General features: G+C 31.2%; 1 protein-coding gene across 3 annotated transcripts in view; it reads left to right on the forward strand.

Moving 5' to 3' along the window:
- Positions 1–20,376, forward strand: part of LOC107436731 (kelch-like protein 17) — a 91,102-nt gene that overhangs the window by 25,519 nt on the left and 45,207 nt on the right. For 2 of the 3 annotated variants that reach the window (XR_011637533.1, XM_071184559.1), the window contains one exon: positions 18,524–18,771. Coding sequence is in view for 2 of the 3 variants with exons in the window: in XM_071184559.1 (XP_071040660.1) it covers positions 18,540–18,771 (232 nt within the window). In the remaining variant the exon portion in view is untranslated. Of the gene's footprint in view, positions 1–4,483; positions 4,585–18,523; positions 18,772–20,376 lie in introns of those variants that run through there. The other variant, XM_071184560.1, reaches the window with a different exon arrangement.

Genomic DNA, 20,376 nt, shown 5'->3' on the forward strand with positions numbered 1-20,376 from the left:
CAAATGCACAAAATTCTAAGAATTCAAAACAATCATTCAAATCCATATAAAAACTTCTTTTTAAAAAAAAATTACATCTTTTTAGTAAGTACTGAGTCCTTAAAATAAATTTGAATTCAAATAAATGACATGTAATTCGTTAAACCTATTAGAAATGTGTTATAGTATAATTCGTAATATAAATCAAAAATTGTCAAATAAATTCGTAATACATAAATTCGTGAAAAAAAAACGCTTTCGACAAAAAACCAAAATAGAGATCTATCGACAAAGACTTCTGCCTAGCTTATGCTCTCCCTGGTTATTTCAGTTTCCGTTTTTAAAAGCGCTATATGTTGAGCTATCTCAGCTAGATTTGGCATGCGACATTTTTAGCGGCAATCACGGGTCGATTTTCTAGCGTTGCCATTCGGGGAGTTGCAATGAGGCTTTTTTTGTCGCCGTGTAAGAGAAATATATATATAGGTTACAATTTTTCTCCCATATAAAACTAAAATTAATTAATTACATTTAATTAATGAATTAATACAAATTGCATTAACATCAAGTGTCATCATCTACTTGTTTAAAAAAATATATTGAACTTGAATGAATAAATGAAAAGTACTTTATTAACGATGGAAAATTCTAACAAGATATAGGGAGAGTGTGAAATAGTAGAAATTGAAAAAAGTTTCGTATAAAAAGTATTTAATTTTGAGTTCATTTTCGTAATTTTATAATTTTGAACCCGATCCAAAAGACAAGGGAAATCCTGAATCAAAACATTTAAATGGAGCGGCCCTGGCTCGGGGGATAGAGCCTTCTAAGGAGGTGAACCGAGTTCGAATCCCAGCGGCGGTTGGCCGATACGAATTCTGCATCCGTCTTGCATCGATCACAGTGCTGACATGAAATATCCTCAGTGGTAGACGGATCATGGGTTAGAGTCCTCTTGCCGTCAGGCTAAACGTGAGAGTTCCTCTCCATGTAACGCAAATGCGGGTTAGTTCCATCAAGAAGTCATCCACGAAAGAGAACTTCTCCCAATACTTGATCTAGGAGTTCCCTTGTCTTTTGTATCAGCCTCAAAATTACACAGCAAAAGTTGAACATTGAACATCATTTTATTTTCATTATCTTTTCCTGTTTAGATTTTTGCACTTTAGTTTGTTCTATTGGTGATAACATGTTACTTTTGCTTTCGCCATTTAGAAAGCAATAGTAACTTTGATTAGTATTAGGTATAGAGTTCTATTCAAAGTTTGAGCACTCAAAATAACTGGAGTGATACAAATTCTGTTTGACGATTCAATGACAATACAAATTCTGCTTGTACTGGTTAAAAACTAGTATTCTAAACTGCACTGTACATTCATAATATTTCACTCATATTATACAGTCCCTGGCCAAATTATTAAAACACACTATAAGATTCTGTGCAAAATTATAATTATCAGGTGATACTATACAGCTTTATTATTTTTACACGGCTGAAACCGGTTTGTACTTATTTACGTTCGTGTGTCAATGGGTTAAATTAACCGATATATAATATAAATTTGACGATTGGATAAATTAGAGGATATATTATGTAAATATAGACTATTTATTATATCAGGTATTATATTAGTATATAGTTAGACCAAATTATTCGACACTCTGTAGTGTTTTAATAATGACATGTTTTGCGTCAGTTTATAGGCAATACTTTTATATTTAAACACACATGTTATGGGCTTTTATTCAGAAGATTTTTTACATACTTTATATTTGTATTTATTCTTAACGTATTCACCCCAATAAAAACAATACAGATGTATAGTATCCCCTGGTAATTATAATTTTAAATAGAATCTTATAGTGAGTCTAATAATAAGGCCAGAGACTGTAGTATTAACTGCACTGTACTACATTCATAATATTTCTCGCATATTATAGAATTCTAAATTCAGTTTTTGCGAAAACGGTAAATCTTTTTATCATTTTAAATATCTCGGGTTACTTCTTTGTAAGCATCATCCTAGAAAAAAAAAAGATTCAGTTTTTTGTTCTTTGAAAGAATAGTGAAATGATGAGTTTATTCTTAATACAAATTTGGAGCTGTCATTTGATAACAATGGAACTGTAAAATTTTTTAAAACGATCCTATTTATAGTATTTTTTAGGTGAAGGCCATCATCGTATTCAAATACTGCTATAAATTTTATACTTCCGTTGTAAATACTGAATACATCCAAACTTTCATTCTTTTATAGAATTGAAATATCAATCCATTCAATAAATTCTCTACGTTAGTGCATCCCATTTTTTTTTTCTCTTCTGGTTATGAATCAACTTCAAGATTATGAAGATCATTGTGACATATTAACCCAAAACGGGATTTATTTTGAAAAAACAAATTCTATTAATATGAAGAATAAAATTGTTTCATTACTAATAATCTTAAATTAGTGCGACAGTGTAATCCGCAGTTTTGGCTCTGTAACTAGCTGTAAGACATTTGTTTTTAATGTGTGTAAATGAGCTGAAAATGAATAGAATAAAGCAGAATTATGATTTTTCTTGAAATCCCAACTGAAAAGAACTGGTATGTATGGTTAATAGGGAAGCATGTCACTACGTTAACGAATTTCGATAGTGTATTTTGTGATTTTAGCTTTATGATATTATATATATATTATTATTTATTATAATATATATAAATATATATATAATTATTATTTCACTTTTTGAAAAAATTCCCACTTTTTTTAATGTCATTTTCTTCTAATTAATTTCTTAAATGCCACAAAAATATTAAATAAGATATGAACCCTAGGTTTCTGCGGAATGCCATTTGGGAACTGCTGTTTTACATCAATAAATATTTGATTAGACATTATTATTTGCGGAAAGTTGAAGAAATATTTTTCTAAATTATTCCTTAAAATGCATCTAAAATATTGACAAAATCTTTACTAACGTAACTTTACATTCTTTGATCAGGTGTTCTGTTGTCCTTTGGAAATAAAAATTATTCGCCGTGGCTGGGAAAAAAAACCGTAAATGCATGCTTATCTTGTAAATGAACACATTTTACTGAGAAATAAAAATTTTTCTCCGTGACTCCGAAAAAAAAGTGTTGTTGTAGTAGTTCATTTACGTCGCATTAGAGCTGCACAATGGGCTACTGGCGACGATCTGGGAAACATCCCTGAGGATGATCCGAAGACATGCCATCACAATTTTGATCCTCTGCAGATGGGATGGCACCCCCGCTTCGGTAGCCCAACGACCTGCACGCGAAGTCGAGCACTTTACGGTAGCACAGTTTAACGAAGACCAATACCGCACACCCTCGGTCCCTACGCAGACTGATCCAAGTGGTCACCCACCCTCACACTGACCGCAGCCAGTGATGCTTTACTTCGGTGATCAGCTGGGAACCGTGTCTTAACGATCAATCCGCTGCGGGACGGGAAAAAAAGAAAAAAAAAGCGTTAATACATGCTTATCTTGTAAATCAGCGGTTCTTAACCTATGGGTCGCGACCCAAAATTGGGTCGCGAATCATATTTCTTGGGTCGCGCTGAGTCGAACCAAAAAAGTTAGTAATACACCAAATAATAAATAATACCAACACCTCCTACAAGAAGTCATTGTGGCTTACTCAGCCTAATTTTGACTTTTTTTTTGGGTCGCGACATGAACATATTTCTCAAATTTGGGTCGCGGCTTAAAAAGGTTAAGAACCACTGTTGTAAATGAACACGTTTTACTGAGAAATAAAAAAATTTCTCCTAAAAATTATTCACCTTGGCTGGGAAAAAAAACCTCGTTTGGACAATTTTCTAATATTATTTTGCAACATTCTATTTCATATTTCTAAGAATTCAGCACAGATACTTTTTCATTTCTTTTGTTTTTAATTTCGAGCATATAAAGCCAACTTTGAAAATGTTCGACTATGGAATCGGCTGAAAATTTGGCATACATCTTAATGATGATAGTTTCCCGTTTTCGGTAAACTGAGATTCTTTTTCGACCCACCCTCCCTAATACTAAACAAATAAAGAAACAGAGTAGGTAATTAATGTATCTATCGCATCGATAATTTTCATCTCCCGCATCTCACAATGCCTGCAAATGAAGGAGGGAAAAAACAAACAAAACAAACACCGCCAACTCATTGATTTTCAACGCACGGATGAGAGACGCCAAAAAATGGCGCTCATTGTGAAGACTAGGCAACCCGTACAAGGACGTTGACCCTGAAGGATGTTCGTTCGACTTCGGTCGATTTCGCTCGTCTGCTGCCCCGCACGACCACACAACCATCCGAAGGCGAGGATAGGGTGGACGCACTAAGTCTTCTGTATCTGCAGGTGGGTGAGTGTATCCTTTCTCCTCTTCTTCGCCAACTGGGTTACTGGGATGTCATCTTGCGCTTCCCATTTCAAGTTCGCGGGCATTCCCATGCTGTGATGGAATTCGGATGAATATGATGCTTCGCTCTTGGTTATCTTCGATTGCATCCTAAGAGAGAGAGATTATGCATTTTGTTTCTTTGTATTTCTACGCGAAAGAAGCGGCCACCGTAATTGCCAACTGTAACAATTTATGGTATTTTCGTTCCATATGTTTGTTTTTTTTCTAAGCGTTTAAAAAAAATAATGTGGTTGTGAATGACACGGAATGAATGAATGAATAAGGAGTTTCGATATCGCTTGCTTTTATAACGAGCTCAATTATGACTGAAATGTAAGTGAAACTTGCTATTATGCTGCTTCATAAAAATTATACAGCCATTTGTACAAATATGTGACGAAAAGTATGTAAGAAATGCAGATATTACGCTCTTGAAATATTTCAAAATAATTATATAAAACTGCTAAATGTATGGAACTTAAAATAAAATATGAAAGTAGGAAATAAATTACTGTCCTGGGCCAAACTATTAGACGCACTATAAAATTCTGTGCAAAATTATAATTATCAGGTGATTCTATACAGCTGTATTGCTTTTACGTGACTGAAACCGGTTTGCACTTGTGTACGTTCGTGTATCAATTGGTTAACATTGTAATGCAATACGTTCAAAATAAATACAAATAGGAAGTATATAAAAAATCTCCTGAATAAAAACCCATTACATTTATGTTTAAATATAAATGTATTGCCTATAAACTCGTGCAAAAAAATGCAATTATTAAAACACAACAGCGCATCTACTAATTTAATCTAATTATTATAATATACTAATATAATACGTGATATAATAAATATTCTATACTTATATAATATGTCGTCTAATTTATTCAATGGTCGAATTTATATTATATATCGTCTGATATTAACCAATTGATACACGAACGTAAACAAGTGCAAACCGGTTTCAGTCGCGTAAAAACAATAAAGCTTTATAATATCAACTGATAATTAAGATTTTACATAGAATATTAGAGTGCGTCTAATATTTTGGTCAGGGCCTGTAGAATTAAAAATAGAATAAGAAAGTTGGAAATAAATTATGCAGGAAGTCAGTGTCTCTTTATCCGCATGAGGTGTTTTTGGAGTATGGCTCGCAGTATCATCGAATTGAGAAACATTGATTACAAATATTTCTTAGACATCAAAAACTGATCACGCCCAATTTTAACTCAATGCAAACCTCTCGTCAAAATAATTTAAGTTGTTCTTGTTGGTATACTTAACAGTAACTGATAAATAAGTTTCTTAAAACTTTATTTTTTTTGGAATTCATAATTGTTTCAAATGCATTATCAACTTTTTTCAAAATAAATTTTTTTGGGGGCGGGAGCTTCTAATTACATATGAAGTGCATTAATTTTTTTTACATCGACGATATTTGTACATATTTAGAATATATTGACGTCTTACTGTGAAACTTTGACATGAATATTTTTTTTCTCAGGTAATTAATATATAACCATCCGGTCGTGCTGTTGTTGTGATAATAAGTAATTAAGAAGGTTCGAATGTGCAACAGGTTAGAGAGTGAATGGATATCTATAATGTTTCTTAAACAATATTTTATGAATTCACTGTTACAGTCCCTTATCCAAATTATTAGACGCACTATAATATTCTGTGTAAAATCTTAATTATCAGGTGATACTCTATACAGCTTTATTGTTTTTATGTGACTGTTTGCACTTGTTTACGTTAGTGTATCAATTGGTTAAATCAGATGATAGATAACATAAATTCGACGATAGGATAAATTAGACGATATACAGTAAAGCCTCGATTAACCGAACTTCGATTAACCGAGGTTTCAGTTAACCGAGGCAAAAACGAAGTCTAAATTTTTTTTTCTCCTCTCCAAAATGAGCTTGGAAGAAATTATACACATATTAGTTCGTTGTCCGTGTTACAAGCACTTATTCCTCAGAAAAGCACTCAACTTCCATGAAATATTACACCCTGAGAAGACAACATCCATGAATACTTTGTTAACAGTGGTCATGTGACTTGTAAGTTTAATCATGTAAATTTTAAAAGTACAATATTTTCTTGAGATTTGTGTTATTTTTGAAAATGCGTCTTTCGATATTTAACTAAGTATAGTTAAAAAAAAATTCCATTTTACTTTTCAAAATTTACTACTAGAGTTGATTTCCTTTTTAAGTCTTTTTAGCTGTGAAACATAAGTTCATATATGTTTATTTTTATCATTTAAAAAACGTTCTATTGTTTTTTACTTTAAAAGTAGTTAAATTCGCTAGCACGGAAGGTTTTTATACATGGTTCCTATTAACCGAGATTTCCGATATCCGAGGTACTAGAGGTCCCAATTAGCTCGGATAATCGAGGTCTTACTATATAAATATAGATCATTTATTATATCAGGTATTATATTAGTCTATTATAATAATTAGACCAAATGATTAGACGCACTGTAGTGTTTTCATAATGACACGCTTTGCACGAGTTTATGGGTAATACTCTTATATTTACACATAAGTGTAATGGATTTTTATTCGGGAGATTTTTTATGTATTTCCTACTTATTTTTAACGTATTATATTACAATGCTAACCAATTGATACAAGAACGTAAACAAATACAAACCGCGTAAAAACAATAAAGCTGTATAGTATCACCTGATAATTAAGATTTTGCATAGAATCTTATAGTGCGTCTATTAATTTGGATAAGGGACTGTATATAACATCTGAAAATAAACAAAAAGGTAGTAATTGTTTACATTCATTTAGAAAGACACATTGATAACAAACAAGGATAATTTCTAGGATTTCCATCATATTACTTTTGATATAAACATTGCAACAATACAAGTCTTAAATATTTTATCGGCTTAAATATGCATATTTTACAAAACAAACACAAAAAAATTAATTATGTGCAAAAAATATGTTATTAGTTAAAGTATGTCAATGTGTAAATTTATTTTAAGGACTGCTGTCATGATACTTTTAACGGGTTATTTATGATAACAATGAAAGTACGTCAATTTCCACGCAAAACCTTTAGAGAAATTTTTTTAATTTCGTATAAATTAAAAAAAAAAATTGCTTCGAATTTACAAACAAATCCCTACTCTTACTGTTGTATTAATATTAAAAATGTAACTATTTTAAATTATGTTAACAAATACGTTAATGAAGATGGAGGATGATTAGGGAACTAATCCGATAAATTGTTAAATGATTGAAGTTAAGAGTTTATCTCTCTGAATCTATTAATATAAAAAGATAGTTTTAAATAAATAAAAATAATATATAATTTAAAGTGGTTACAAATTGCTCTTTAATTTTTTCCATTTATGATATTCTCAACGATTTTAACCCCTATACTTTTTAATACACCTAGAAGAAACAAAGCATTTTTTTTTAAATCTAATTCTTTAAAATTTCAATTCAGATACGTTACTTTTATAATAAGTTTTATTATTCTTATTCAGCTGACACCTGCTCCATTATCTTACGATTTTGAATTGTCATTAACTGAATCTTTAAAGGAAAAAAAATCGTGCAGGTGACAATTGTGCGATATATAATATGACATATGGTTGATTATTTGAAAATTCCTTCTTGAAATTACAATTGTCATTTTTCCTTTTTGCAATTAATATGTTTGAAGTCGTGATGGCTCAGGGGACAGAGCGTTCGTCATCCATTGAGGTGAACCGGGTTCGAATACCAGCTTTGGCTGGTGGATACGAATTCCGCACCCGGCTTGCATCGACCACAGGGCTGACATAAAATATCCTCAGTGGTCAACGGATCATGGGTTAGAGTCCTCTTGCCGTCAGGCTAACCATAGGAGGCCCTCGTGATCTTCCTCTCTATGTAACGCAAATGCGGGTTAGTTCCATCAGAAAGGCAAATTTCGTCCACTAATTGATCCAGAAGTTCCCTCGTCTTCTGGATTAGGTTCAAAATTACAAGGCTACAGAGTGGATCATTAGTAGTCGTAAACCCAAATATTGGGCCGGCTGTTCAACGACGGTAATGAAATATAAAATTATAAAATTAATATGTTTTGTATAGTAATAATTATTTTTCTTGAATTCACTCGCGATTACCTCTAAGCCAATTCTAACAAAATCTTTTAACTTCAGTTTTTCCTATAAAATTAAAAAAAAAAAATACTTAGCGTTGGTATGTTTTGCAAGCTTTGGGTAATTAAAGTCACCAATTTAAAAAAAACAGTAAATTTATCTATTTTTTTAAACAAAAATTATCTGAATAAATTAAAATTACAAAAAAAAATTTGAAAAAATAAATAAACCAGTTTAATTTACTTGCGCCAGCAAAATGGTTGTAAGTATCAATTATTTTCATTTCAGCAAAACCACTTGAATCTCACTTCTATCTGAAATAGAATTGAATTTATGATGTTTTAAAGAAAATATTTACCTTTAGAACTCCATACCACTATTCGTCTGTGTAAAGGATTCAAAATGCATTTCTCATTACTTCCTCCAAAAAAATTTTTTAAAAAAAGCTCGTTTTTTATGAATAATACATTAAAAGTTTACTTAATTGCTAAAAATATAGATACATGTTATTTTTATTTAGTTAAAATAATTTATAATCACAAATTACGTGATTTTTTTTCATTGCTTTTAATTTTAGTTTGTTTCTTTTTAAAAGTGAAATATTTTAATATTTTTTAAAATCTATATAATGTTTTTTTTTAATTAGTAAGAGCCCCAGAAGATTTTCAAAAATAAGCCTGTATACATATAGATAAATTATTTTGGAGCAAAACATGAGGTGACACTGTAAAAATGTGCTAAATATTTGAAATGTTTTAACAGCAATGAAATATTTATGGACGAAACTTTAATTTGAAAAGAATTAAAAAAGAACGAAAAAATTTACATAAGAAAAACGAGGAAAGTAAGAAAAAAGCTTTAGCACATGTCACGCAAAAGCTACATTTACTGATTGTGAATTGTTTAAAGTAATTTTTCCTCTCTGTAAATTACATTAATTGTGTTCGAAGGAAACTCTTTATTTTGAAAAGCATCACAGCTTTTGTTTTAAACTGCAGTTATAATAGAAGTTTAAAAAAGTTCTGGAAATTATATTGTAGAGAAAGGACACTTAATTTCAATCCTAAAATTTTGTTTTTCACGAACTATCTTAATCGCGCAACATTTACGTACATCACGCAGTTTTTTTTAAATAAATAAACGTAGTTTTATATAGCAATTTAAATTTGGTAAAGATTTGCAGTTGAGAAGGGGCTTGATCAAATACCATTTTCACGTAGGTAAATCAGAATGATTAAAAAAAATTGATCTGAAAATTCGGATTTAAAATATCACCAAATGAACAGTTTCAGATCAGATAGAAACATTACAAAGTTAGAGATTAGTTTTTGCTTAGCTTGCATTTCGTTCAAAATTACGTTAGTGGAATGTTTCAATTTTTTGAAATTCTTTGTATCAAAAAGCTTTGCGCAATTTGTTAAAAATTTCGAATTGCGAAGGAATTTCCCTTAGAAATTTTTAAGATCTTCATTTCTAAAAAATGCTGCAGTCATTTAATCACGTGCAACTAGAAAGAAACCCAAAAGAAGCATGAATGAAGACTTATCTTGTAAAAATATCCAGTTATACCCAACTAAACTGTTAGGTTAAAAAAAATCAATTTCCAGTGTATTTTTTGTTTGTTTTGTCGACGCTTGTTATAACGAACCTCGTGGTGAATAGAAAATGGCCGTTGTAAGGAAAGGTTGAGCACAAAAATATCGTAAATATTAACTTATAGCCGAAAAAATATTTCACTAATTTTAACAAAGCAATGCTTTACTTTAATTGATAACTAATTAAATAAAAAGCAGTAATTTCATACTAGGTAATAACAATTATTTCACGTTAGGTTGACCAAATAGACGCGCAGAGGAGAGGCAACAACTCAAAGCATTTATTCTTTAAATCCATTACTTCTATCTTTAAAATGAAATTAAATTAACTCTTGTGAGTCGAATAAATGCTTCTTTCTTTTTTCTGTCAATAAAACTTCAGTTTATCTTCGTTTCTCAAATGTTCAGTTTTTTTTTTACTCATCACATGTAATTTTCGGTGATGTACGATTACTATATGGCAAAATTATTTTATTTTATTGCCGTCGTTGAACAGCCAACCCAATTTTTTGGGTTTATGACTACTAATGTTCCATGCCGTAGCCTTGTCATTTTGAACCCAATCCAAAAGACAAGGGAACTCCTGGATCGAGTATTGGGAGAAGTTTACCTTCGTGGAGGACTTTCTGACTTAACTAACCCGCGTTCGCGTAACATGGAGAGGATTACTACGACAACCTCATAAAAGCATAAAAGTATAATTTTTATCACCTGTAAATCAAGTATAATTTTTTTTTAAAAAAAACTTTTTAAAAAAAAAAAAAAAAAAAAAAAAAAAAAAAAAAAAAAACAGATTTCTTCAACGATTAAGATAACATAGATAACAAACGATTAAGTTGACATGACATTGCAAAATTCATTTCTAAATTGAAGAAATATTTTTAGAAACAAACATGGAATAGGGTAATTTTCAGAGTGTTAATAAAATATTCATAATAATTCAATATTTAATAAAAAAATTTATAGAACATTTCGCATGAAGTACATTTTCGACGAAAAAAATTTGATTTGGGGCGATTGGCAGACATTTTTTTTTTTATATTGAAGTGCTATATTTAATTGCCTTGTTACCGGTGGGCATCATTATACTTACCCAATGTGATAAATTCTGTTTATTATAGTTTTTTTTTTTAAAAAAAGTACATACTGATAAGAAATATTTGCTTAGCTAGAACTCAAATTGTATTTTTTTCACCACTGTTTGCTTCACGTAAAATCGAGCCATTTATGTATAAAAAGAATTTCATGGTTCTTGTGCCTATAGTCATTGGCATTGTATTTTTCTTTCATCGTAATCGTTAACAACATGTATTTGTTGGAAGAAAGATGTCGGATTTAAACATGACAAATGCACTTTATTGCTTTAAAAATGCGGAACTGATCGCTTCATATTTTTTTAGAATTCTCTTCAGAATTGTGAGCGCTGATGCAGAAAATGTGTACTTTCATCGTTCAGGTCACTGAAGAACATTGGTGACAAAGACTTCGTTCGCTTATTCACTCTTTTTTTTTTCAACTATTACTCCAAAACATTTATTCATGATCATTGTTGTTGTCAACCTGTAGTTCAATGAGCTCCTTAACAGGAAAAAAAAAAGAAAACAATTAGAAGTTTCGATTTTAAACACCTGTTAAAACAGACGATTTTTTTTTTAACCATATTTTTTCTCAACGTGTATGTGAATTGTTTAATGAATTGAATGAAAGAAAAATATCCGTTACAACTGTTATAAAAACCTCTGCTTCGTACTCGGAATTAATAAATATCGTGGCTGAATTATTATAATTCAGTCAATAATTTTTTTAACACAATTGTAAAACTCGCCAACACAAAGATAATTCAAAATTCAAAGTAAAAAAAATAATTATTTTATTTATAAATTATTAGTTATTAAAATTTAATCTAATGATGATTGATTTTTAACAATTCTTATTAAATTTTTTTAACGCAACTGTAAAACTCGCTTTCCCGAAGATAATTCAAAATGCGATGTAAAAAATAATTATTTATTAATGAATTATTATTTATTAAAATTTAATTTAATGATGATTGATTTTTAACAATTCTTAATAAATTTTTTTAACACAATTGTAAAACTCGCTTACCCGAAGATTATTCAAAATTCAATGCAAAAAATAATTATTTATTTATGATTTATTAAAATTCAATTTAATGATGATTGATAAACTGTGAAATTTTTAGGTATAAAAACATTTCCATAATTTCAAACTGTAAATTTTTAACTGACAGAATCCAAAATCTGAAAAGAATCGGTTAAATATCTCTTTATTACCCAGAAACTATTCTTCCGATTTCGCTCAGATTTTGTATTGAAATTACACAATCTAAAATGAAGTAAAAATCTGAATACCTTATTACAAATATAATATAATGAATAATTTTTTAAATCCTATTTTTAATAAAATTATTTTAGATAAGCGAGTTTTACAATTGTATTCAAAACTTTTTAGATTCTCATATTTAGTTCTAGATACTTGGCAAAATATCAAAAATTTGTAAGTAACATTAAGGGGGCTCAAAATTTTGATGGCTCTCCTGCTTTAAAGGCCTCTTTTTTTCCATCCCAAGTCAAAATTCTTGATGGTCCCCCATCAAAACATTTTGATGGTTTATGTTGGTTTCAGAGCGATTCATGATGGTCCAATATCATTTAATGGTCACCATCATCCAACTATACATTTTCTTGATGGTTTAATGGGAATTATTGTTGATTCAGCAGGAATCTACCATCAAAACAATTTGTTTTCTTTTATGGTGGTCCGTCAAAAATCAGTCCGAATTTCTACATTGGGGTGATGGTGATTTATCATCCTTCCAACATTTGATTTTTAAGAAACTATGATGGGAATTTCTGATTATTCAACACGAGCAAACCATCAAAACAAGTTGCTATTCTTATGTTGGACCATCATAAATGATTCCTACATTTGGGTGATAGTTACTTATGTTGGTTACCATCAATGGAAAACCATCAAAAATTTTCACTTGGAAACGTAGGAAGGGTGATGGTGCTAAATATGGTCTTAATCTTCTTTATAAATATTGAGAAACAGATGTTGTTTGATATATATACTCTACTGGGATCTGCCAAAGCATGGAAAATATAAGACAATCTCCTAATTAGAATTCGAGAACTTTAGCACATGGCATTTTAAATTTTTTATTGATTTTTTTTATTGAAAAATTATTCTGATATAATTCTGCAGTTTTTTCTGCAAGGTAGTCCTGTACTAATGTTATTGTAAAAGCCCGAAGTCTTATAAATCCTAAGCTTTACAGCTAAAACTTAAGATTTAACCTAGGTAGACTGGTAAAAGTACTAGTTCTGCTTAAATATGATTCCATTTCGAACTTTTACCAATCTAGTTTGGTAAATCATTCGAATTTACCATTACCATTCGGTAAAAGTGTGAAACGAGGGATATTATTTTCCATTCACAAATACAATGGGTACGGTTCCATTAAAAGGAGCAGTAGAAAGTTTATATCCAATTCTTTATATTTAAACAGGTTTTAATTCAGGAGATTTTTTTATATGCTTCCTGTTTGTATTTATTCTTAACGTATTGCATTACAATGTTAACCCATTGATACACTGACGTAAGCAAGTGCAAACCAGTTTCAGTCGCGTAAAAATAATAAAGCCGTATAGTATCCCCTGATAATTAAGATTTTACATAGAATCTTATAGTGTGTCGAATAATTTGGCCAGAGACTGTAGTCTGCTCCATTTTATTAATGTATTTAAAATCAGTCACTCGAATCAGTAAAATTGTTCGTGATAATCTCTGATCAAAAAGTAATTAAAGTGCTCCGTTTTTTTTATATTGAGCATTCCGTGGAATCCCACAGCATTCAGTTTATTTCGTAGAGAAAGGTTGTGAGAGACATAATATGAAAACTGATACCGTCGCTTTCTTAATAATCCACAAGTCATTTCCTTTCGCCCTCTGATGACGTGATCTAGAACACCAACATTCGAATATCGAGTTGCAGATTCGTTCTCGGAGCAGAACACGCTCAATTCTCCCTCACAATGGATCGTCTGCTTACATTTGTGTCAAACGAATCATCATTCTTAAAAGCATCTTTTTTGTATTGTTTAATTGACGCGTCCTTAAACGTTTACTGAATATTAAATAATAGCGATGCAGGTGGCGATTAATCTTTCTGCGAACGGTTATTTTTTTTTTTTAAATTTAATGACTTTTCGGAGAACTAAAAATATATTTAAAACGAGGATGGTACTCGAAAACATTTAAATGCATGTAGATACAATATTATAATTCTGTGAAATGATGAAAGATGAACCATTACCGAAATTTGATGCGAAGTAAGTTTTTATAGTCTTTTTTTTTAAAGAAAGTTGTTGCAATAAGTTTAATACGACACTGTACTATAAAACTAAGAAATATGATTCTAGCTTTAATCACAATTATAAATGTTTTTAAAGAAGGTAATTTGATAAATGAAAAATATATATGAAGTGTATGAAATAATATTTTCAGCAACATTAATTACTGTTCGCTTACATATGATTAAAAAGAAAGAAAGGGCTATCATCCCTCGGTAGACTGACGTCAATAATACAGTCAAACCCCGCTATAGTGAACTTTCAAGGGACCGAAATTTCGGTTCACTATAGCCGGTAGTTCACTATATCCGTAATGCAAACAATTTTTCCGAACTGTTTCCTTTTATTACACATTATTTAAATAAATGACCAATAAATGAAGTACAAAAATGATTAGAAAAACAATATGTAGTAACCAAAAATGTTAACTTTTATTTTTTTTATTATTCTTCATCTTGCTTACAAAAAATTTAGGGATGGAACACTGAAATAGAAGAAAACAAGAAAAAATGTTTATGGCTACATTTCACTCAATTGATGGTTTAGAAAATAGTTATGTATATTTTATATAGAAATTTCAATATTTCCAAAAAATGGAGAGAAAAAATCAGTCAAAGAGAGAAAAAAGTTCATAATATATGTATAAAATAATATTTTATGTGTATAGCAAGGGAAGGGAACGAACGTTTCGTTCACAATATCAAGGAGTTCACTATAAATCATGTTCACTATAGCGGGGTTCGACTGTATAGGAGTGGCCATGGCTGTCAGCTATTTGTTAGCTTTCAATACAATGCTACTCAATATATCTATTGCTCTAGGACAAAGTTTATACGTATACAACTTTTCTGTTTTACCAAAATATTGTTTTGACTGTGAAATATACGAGTATATAAATAATGATGATCAAAATCGAACATAAATAATAACAATAATGAGTTGATAAAGTTACAGAAATTACCTTTTATCTTAAACGCCACTGCATAAAAGAAATTCAATGGGGAAAAAAACATCGAAACAAAAATTCTGCAATATTTTAAAATAAATTCAGATTTTTTCCTACGCATAATGTAAGAGAAACATCATCGTGGTTATGTCCAGCAGGAGGCTTTATCTTCTGCATGATTGGTCAATTGGTTGTTGTTGCAGCTGTTGTAATTCATTTACGTCACACTAGAGCTGCACAGTGGGCTTTTGGCGATGGTCTGGGAAATATTACTGAGGATGATCTGAAGACATGCCATCATAATTTTGATCCTCTGCTGAGGGGATGGCACCTCCGCTTCAGTAGCCCGACTACCATTGGTCTATTGGATGCCTGTGAATTACGTTCTCGTAGGTAAATCGTGGCATTTGGCGATTCAGAAGCAAATCAGGTTAGACATCGCTTACAGGTATCCAATTAATTGTTTCATTGGAATTGCATACATTTGCAAGCTTGTGTGCACAATCTAGGCTTATAAACCTTTGTCAAATAGAAAGACAGATAGAACAATACAGAGAAGGACATCGCTAAGAATACATCCAGGGTTACAGCGAAATTCAATCACGCTTTGCCCAGCGTTTGGCGGGTGATACCACTCTGCCATGGATGCTCCTCCAATTAAATCTAATTTAAATCATAGGGTTATGCGTAATCACTTCACTTCTTTTTGAGTCGCAAATATCTGATTGTTTGCTGATAACAACAGGAGTAAAAAGCGAAATGCATTGTTGTTGCCGCTAGCAACCAGAGGATGCAAACGATTATTGGATAGCTGAAAGTGAACTGATCTAGTTCAGTCTGATTTTCTGAGCATTTCTAATATTGTTGCAAATAAGTATAGTGCACAAGATAAAAAACGGACCACCCAGAATAACTTTTGATCTAATGATTGGGTCTTCACGCTTTAGGCCTCAATCTTCATAGCTGGAGGGGGTTGTCGCAAACATGCTAATTAATAAGAGCAGACGATATTTTAAGTAACGAAATCAGACCCCAAAAACCTACTTTCTCTGAATACCTTTTTTTTCCAGCGGATTCGAATTTTTGACCATAAAAGTATATGGGGTAGCCTCAATCTGGGAAATATGGCCCCAATAGCTTGTTCACGACAGCAGTGCAAAGTCCAGGCACCTTTTATGCTTATCTCACCAAATTTTAATAAACTTTTTAAGCGAATTGAAAACATCTTGCACGCAATTATAAAATTCGTTTATCCAAAGATGATTCCATTAAAAATATAACTTTTAACTAATATATTTTTATTTTGTTTAATGATAGTCAAAACAATTTTGAATGGTAAGGTTTATTATTGTTTACATCATTTTAAAAAGTATAGTATTAAATGGCAAAATACAAAATCTGAACGAAATCGGTCAAAAAGTTCCAGAGAAATTAAATTTTAAAAATACGACTTTGTTAAAATTTGATTTTTCAGGGACTATTCAACCGATTTCACTCAAATGTTGTATTTTGCCATTTAAAATTGCATTCTTTAAAATGATGAAAAAAATTGATACTTTACAATTCAAATTTTTTCATCTATTATAAATTATTATTGAAAGATATATTTTGCATAGAATTGTCTAGAACGAATTTTATAATTATGTGCAAAACTTTTCAATTCACTTGAAATTTTCTCGAAATACTGTGAAATACGCTAAAAGTCAAATTAACATTGAAGAGTCCAAACTTTAAATTGGTCTCCTGACCAAACTATTGCGACCATATTTCCGGATTGCAGCTACATCCTATATTTTGAGAGTCAGAAATCCGAATCCGTCGGAAAAAAAGGTATGTTCATTCAAAGAAAGTACGTTTTTGTGTCTGATTTCGAAACTTAAATTATCGTCAGCACTATTTTACTAACATTTTTGATGTCACCCCCTTGAACCTTTCTAATTGAGTCCTAAAACGTAAAGATCCAATGATTAGTAGCAAAAGTTATTCAAGGTGTTCCTTTTTTTTTATTTTACGCACTGTATGCATCGAAATAAATTATATTCGAAATGGCGTACGATAAATAATGTTTCTGTGTAGCAGTCGTCAGCAGTGAACTCTACTAAATTCGAAATAGAATCATAAATAAGATAACAAGAATTAGGATAACTAAATATCATAAATAATTAAGATTACCAAAATTTGAGTTGCAATTACTTATGCTTGCTAATAGCAACAGAAGTGAAAGCCGAAATGCATTGTTTCCGCTAGCAACCAGAGGACGCAAACGATAATTGGATAGCTGAAAGTGAACTGATCTAGTTTAGCCTGATTTATAGAAATGAATATAGAAACTATTAACAGAAATTAATTATTAGAAGCTATAATTTATAATTAATTAAAAATTTATAAAAACCATTAATCTATAGGTGCAACAGTTGTTTTTTTAAATCATAACTAACCATCTTTATCAAACTTTATTTAATTATTGAGCTGTTATATCATATAATATTCTGAATTTGAAGACATGTAAAGTGTATATAATTCTTGAAATTTGTTCATTTTTTGCTAAAATTATTGGATGACGTTTTCATCCTTTAGGATGCTTTTTTGTGTTTCGTTTATATTCTTTGTAAGACAAAACTGTTCTTTTTTTTTAAAAAAACAAAACATGCATTTTTGTTTTTTCGATTTTTTTTCTGCATTTTATTGCATATAAATAAAAGATTATACGTTTTCGAAGGAATTTGAGGACGCATTTTAAAATTTGGGAAAATGTTTTGTCCCTTAAGTGTTTGAAAGTTTTTGATTACAATCAATGCAATTAGAGCATTGTCTTCAAGATTTGAAAACATCTGGTAACCTTAATTAAGATATAATTAGCAATAAATGTTATTTCTGCATTGTAATCGTGGCAAACATGTGAGTATAAGTTTTCGAAGAAAAAATTTCGAAAAAAAAATACGAAGACATTTGAGTACACATTTTAAAATTCTTGATCATTTTTTGTCCCTAAAGAGTTTGAAAGATTTTGAGAACTATCATTGAAATTTGAGGATTGTCCTCAAGATTTGAAGATCACCTTAATCATGATATTATTTTGTTTCTTTCTGCATTGCAGTCGTCGCCGTGTGAACATGGAGGCGGACGTGATAGACACGATGAATGCCAGCAGTGCGGCTGCCGTGCGTCTCCACCACGTTCACCACGTCAATCCAGACCATCACGGCAATGGATTCCTGGCCATGAATTGCATGAGACAGAGGGGACAACTGTGCGACGTGAGCCTCCTCGCTGGCACCGACATCATCTCTGCTCACAAAGTGGTGCTCGCTGCATGCAGTGCCTATTTTCATGCTATGTTCAACTGTAAGTACATAATCCTACACTTTTTTTCCCTTTTTCACCGAGAAATTATTGTGAACTGGGTGTAAGAAATTAAGCGAATTTGCAGACTTGGTAGAGTCTGCAAATTCGTAACTCTCTTTGGAGTCGGAAGGTATGTATCAGCGGTTGCAGAATAAACTAAAAAAATGAGTTGATATGGTACCCTCTTACAGATATACAGGACTTGCAGCATAATTTCATACTTGAAATAAGGCAGCATTTCCCGTGGCAATTGTTCTGTGGCAATTTCATACCTTCCGACTCCAACGACTGTTATGCATGATCATGCGTGTGTATCACATTTGTTGAATGATCATTTGTTTTGTATTGTATCAATGTATGTACATAATCAAATTTCAATAAAATCGGTCAAGTAGTTCTAGAGATAATCTACCAAGTCTGCTAATTCTCTTAAGTTCTTACACCCAAGGTACGTAAGGTTCCGTAACTTTTATTCAATAATTTAAAAACTTCAAAATATTGCAGAATGAAGATGCTAATAAAAGTATTTTGAAGCGATTGTTGTTTTTCAAATCTAAGTTTCTTCGGATTACTCATTTAAAACCACTTTTATTATTAATATTTACAATTCTTGTAACAAATGAAGTACAAAACTTTATGAGGGTTCAGATTCATATTCAACTACTGAAGAATAAAAAAAATTCAAAGCAGTGGCAAATTAAGAACAAGAACTTTTTCTGAACTTAGGCAAATCAAAATTTATGTCAATAAGAGCAAAAGAGGAATTAAAATTACCTAAATGCAGTTAACACTCGAAAACTTATAGGCGCTTCCATTAGTAAGTGTTGTGAAAGCAACGAAACGATAAGGTATTGATTTTTCTTGAAAGTTACTAAGGGAAAAAAACGTATGTGCAATTTATTATAAAGAATCCCATCTTCACGCTCAATTGCAAATACTTTTTTTTTGTAGGAATTTTCTTTTTTTGGGAAATGAGATACACTTATCCTCTTTTCCCCTTTCAGGAGAGAGGATCCTGGAGATAGGAGGAAACAAGAAAAATGGGAAACAGTAAGGGGGATATATCCTCGAATTAAGTGCAGCCCCCGTCTCCTTATACTAAGCTCTTTTTAAATCATCGACTTTGTCTCGTTATCCTCTCCTGAAATTAGCGATAAATACGAATACTGCAGGGCGTTAATTTCTTCAGATAGGTTTAAATCAGGTTTAATGAAGGTTTTAAATAGGTTTAAGATAGGAATAATAAAGCTTGAACCGTGGTGACTTAACAGATAGAGCGTTCGCCTTCCAATGAGATGAACCAGGTTTGAATCCCAGTAATAGTTGGTCGAAACGAATTCCGCATCCGGATTGCATTGACCACAGTGCTGCCGTGAAATATCCTCAGTGGTAGACGGATCATGCGTTAGAGTCCCCTTACAGTCAGGCTAACCGTGGGAAGTTCTCGTAATCTTCCTCTCCCTGTAACGCAAATGCGGATTAGTTTCATCAAAAAGACCTCCACGAAGTCCAATTTCTCCCAATATTTGATTCAAGAGGAAACAAATAGGCACATAAAAATATGTTCAAAATATTTGTATGAGGATCTTATTCAGACAACTCTTT

The sequence above is a fragment of the Parasteatoda tepidariorum genome, chromosome 8 (assembly GCF_043381705.1).
Source record: "Parasteatoda tepidariorum isolate YZ-2023 chromosome 8, CAS_Ptep_4.0, whole genome shotgun sequence".
Lineage (NCBI taxonomy): Eukaryota > Metazoa > Arthropoda > Arachnida > Araneae > Theridiidae > Parasteatoda > Parasteatoda tepidariorum.